Below are 2,191 nucleotides of genomic sequence, written 5' to 3' on the forward strand. Positions count from 1 at the left end.
ATTAAAATGAATTTAAAAATAAATAAATTTCACATGGAAGGAAAAATATGCAAGAACTTTTGGGGAGAAGGGCAGGCACACAGGTTTGCCCTACTAATATTGAACCATACTATAAGTTACAGTAATTAAAACAATCTAGAGACAATAACAGTAGAGGAAACAAATGTATGTGTATTTGGGAGTTTAGTGTACCGTAAAGGTAGCTACAGATAAGTCACAAAAGTGTACTACATGCTGTGGAGAAAATTGGCTATCCATTTAGACATATTGAAGTTATGATTCTGCTACATATTGTAACATAAATTGTAAAATCAATATAGATATATAAAAGTATAGCTGTCTTCCACTTTCTGAACTTGGTATTCAGACAGTATCTAGTTAAATTTGGATTTAAGAGGTAAATTTGGATTTTTATTTTTATTAACCTGAATGCTGAAGGCCCTCCTGCAATAGAGGAAATCCGTGAGTTGTAAAGGAAAAGATGGATATATTTGGCTTTGTCAAAATTTAGTATTAACAGATGTCCATTCAATGAATAAATCTATATTAAAAAGTTAATATTCTTTTTTCTAATGACTTGATTGTAGGTTAGTAAAAAGAGCTTTTCGAGACAATTTGTTCTTAAGGATTTGTTTGTTCCTTAATATTTGTCTTACAGATCAAGGTGCAGCAAAGCCAGTTTTTAATTTCTTGAACAATAATTCCTCCAATTCAAGTACACCAGCCACTTCTGCTAGCGGTGGCATTTTTGGTAGTTCCACCTCTTCCTCCAATCCACCTGCGGCTGCCTTTGTGTTTGGACAGGCCAGCAATCCCGTGAGCAGTTCTGCCTTTGGTAACTCTGCCGAATCGAGTACATCTCAGTCTTTGCTATTTTCTCAAGACAGCAAACCAGCAACCACATCCAGCACAGGTACAGCTGTCACCCCATTTGTCTTTGGTCCAGGAGCCAGCAGTAGTAACACTGCAGCCGCTGGTTTCAGCTTTGGAGCTACAACCACATCTAGCTCTGCAGGTACATTTATAAAAGAAAATATATATATATGTACACACACACACACGTTGTAATGGGATGGGCTTTAATTATAAATGTGTCAATTTTTAGTAAATAATATAGCAGGTTATCACAAAACTACATGAATGTCTTTAGGTCATCTATACCAGGGAGGTTGTAATTATTCATTATGTGGAATAATGTACATTTTGTGTTCAAGTTTGATATATTTAACTCTTGGGAACAATTTTTCTAATCTTAGAAAGTGTAATATTTTTTTTCAGTTTTTGAAATGTGAAGTTGTAAGTAAACAGATACTGGAGGTTGTTTTATTAGATATCAGTCTTTATTATGCAGTATATACATGTATACAACATGAGGCAATTTCTGTACAGATTAAATTTTTGGTGGGAGATTATCTTAGATATATCCATTTACCAAAAATTGTTGGCTGTGAAGGTGGGGAGTGGTTGTTAATTGAAGTTTTTGTTTATACGAATTCTTTATGTTCCACTAAATATGGTACAGAGAGTTATATTTTTAATCATTATTTAAGACTTACCTTGATGGAATTTGGTTAGTAAGGTAATCTGAAAAGAAGCTAGAAATTTGTGGGCTTACAGAAGTTTCCTGAGGATAATCTCACTTTAGCCACTGTGGTGATTTAAGCATTTCCTTCGGCCTCCAGGATCCTCCTTTGTATTTGGAACTGGACCTTCAGCACCATCTGCCAGTCCAGCATTTGGTGCTAACCAGACCCCAACATTTGGACAAAGTCAAGGTGCCAGCCAGTCTAATCCCCCAGGCTTTGGATCTATATCATCTTCAACAGCATTATTTTCTGCTGGTTCTCAGCCTGCACCACCTACTTTTGGGACAATGTCAAGCAGTGGCCAGCCCCCTGTGTTTGGCCAACAACCTAATCAGTCTGCATTTGGCTCTGGGACAGCTCCTAATTCCAGTAAGTGTGTACAGTGATGTAGTTTGTCTCTGTACTTAGGTTTTGTGTGTCTTAAAAATATTTTTCTTTGAACTTTGAAACCATGCACGTGTCTATTTTTTCTGTCTCTTGTACTTGGCAGACTAGAGAGGTATATGTTTAATTCACCTATACACAATATTCCCAGTCATAACTTTTTAAAGATATTAAAGTATACTCCTCTAGCTCAGGCAACAGAACAAGACTCTGTCTCAAAA

The 2,191-nt window shown here is 36.1% G+C and overlaps 1 protein-coding gene across 1 annotated transcript in view; it reads left to right on the forward strand.

Annotated features, from left to right (window-relative positions):
* NUP153 (nucleoporin 153kDa) overlaps window positions 1-2,191 on the forward strand; it is a 98,573-nt gene that overhangs the window by 82,694 nt on the left and 13,688 nt on the right. The window contains exons 18-19 of the mRNA XM_012643253.1: window positions 659-1,015; window positions 1,683-1,955. Coding sequence (XP_012498707.1) covers window positions 659-1,015; window positions 1,683-1,955 — 630 coding nt within the window. The remainder of the gene's footprint in view (window positions 1-658; window positions 1,016-1,682; window positions 1,956-2,191) is intronic.

The sequence above is a fragment of the Propithecus coquereli genome, unplaced genomic scaffold (assembly GCF_000956105.1).
Source record: "Propithecus coquereli isolate 6110/MARCELLA unplaced genomic scaffold, Pcoq_1.0 Scaffold194, whole genome shotgun sequence".
In the NCBI taxonomy this organism is placed as follows: domain Eukaryota; kingdom Metazoa; phylum Chordata; class Mammalia; order Primates; family Indriidae; genus Propithecus; species Propithecus coquereli.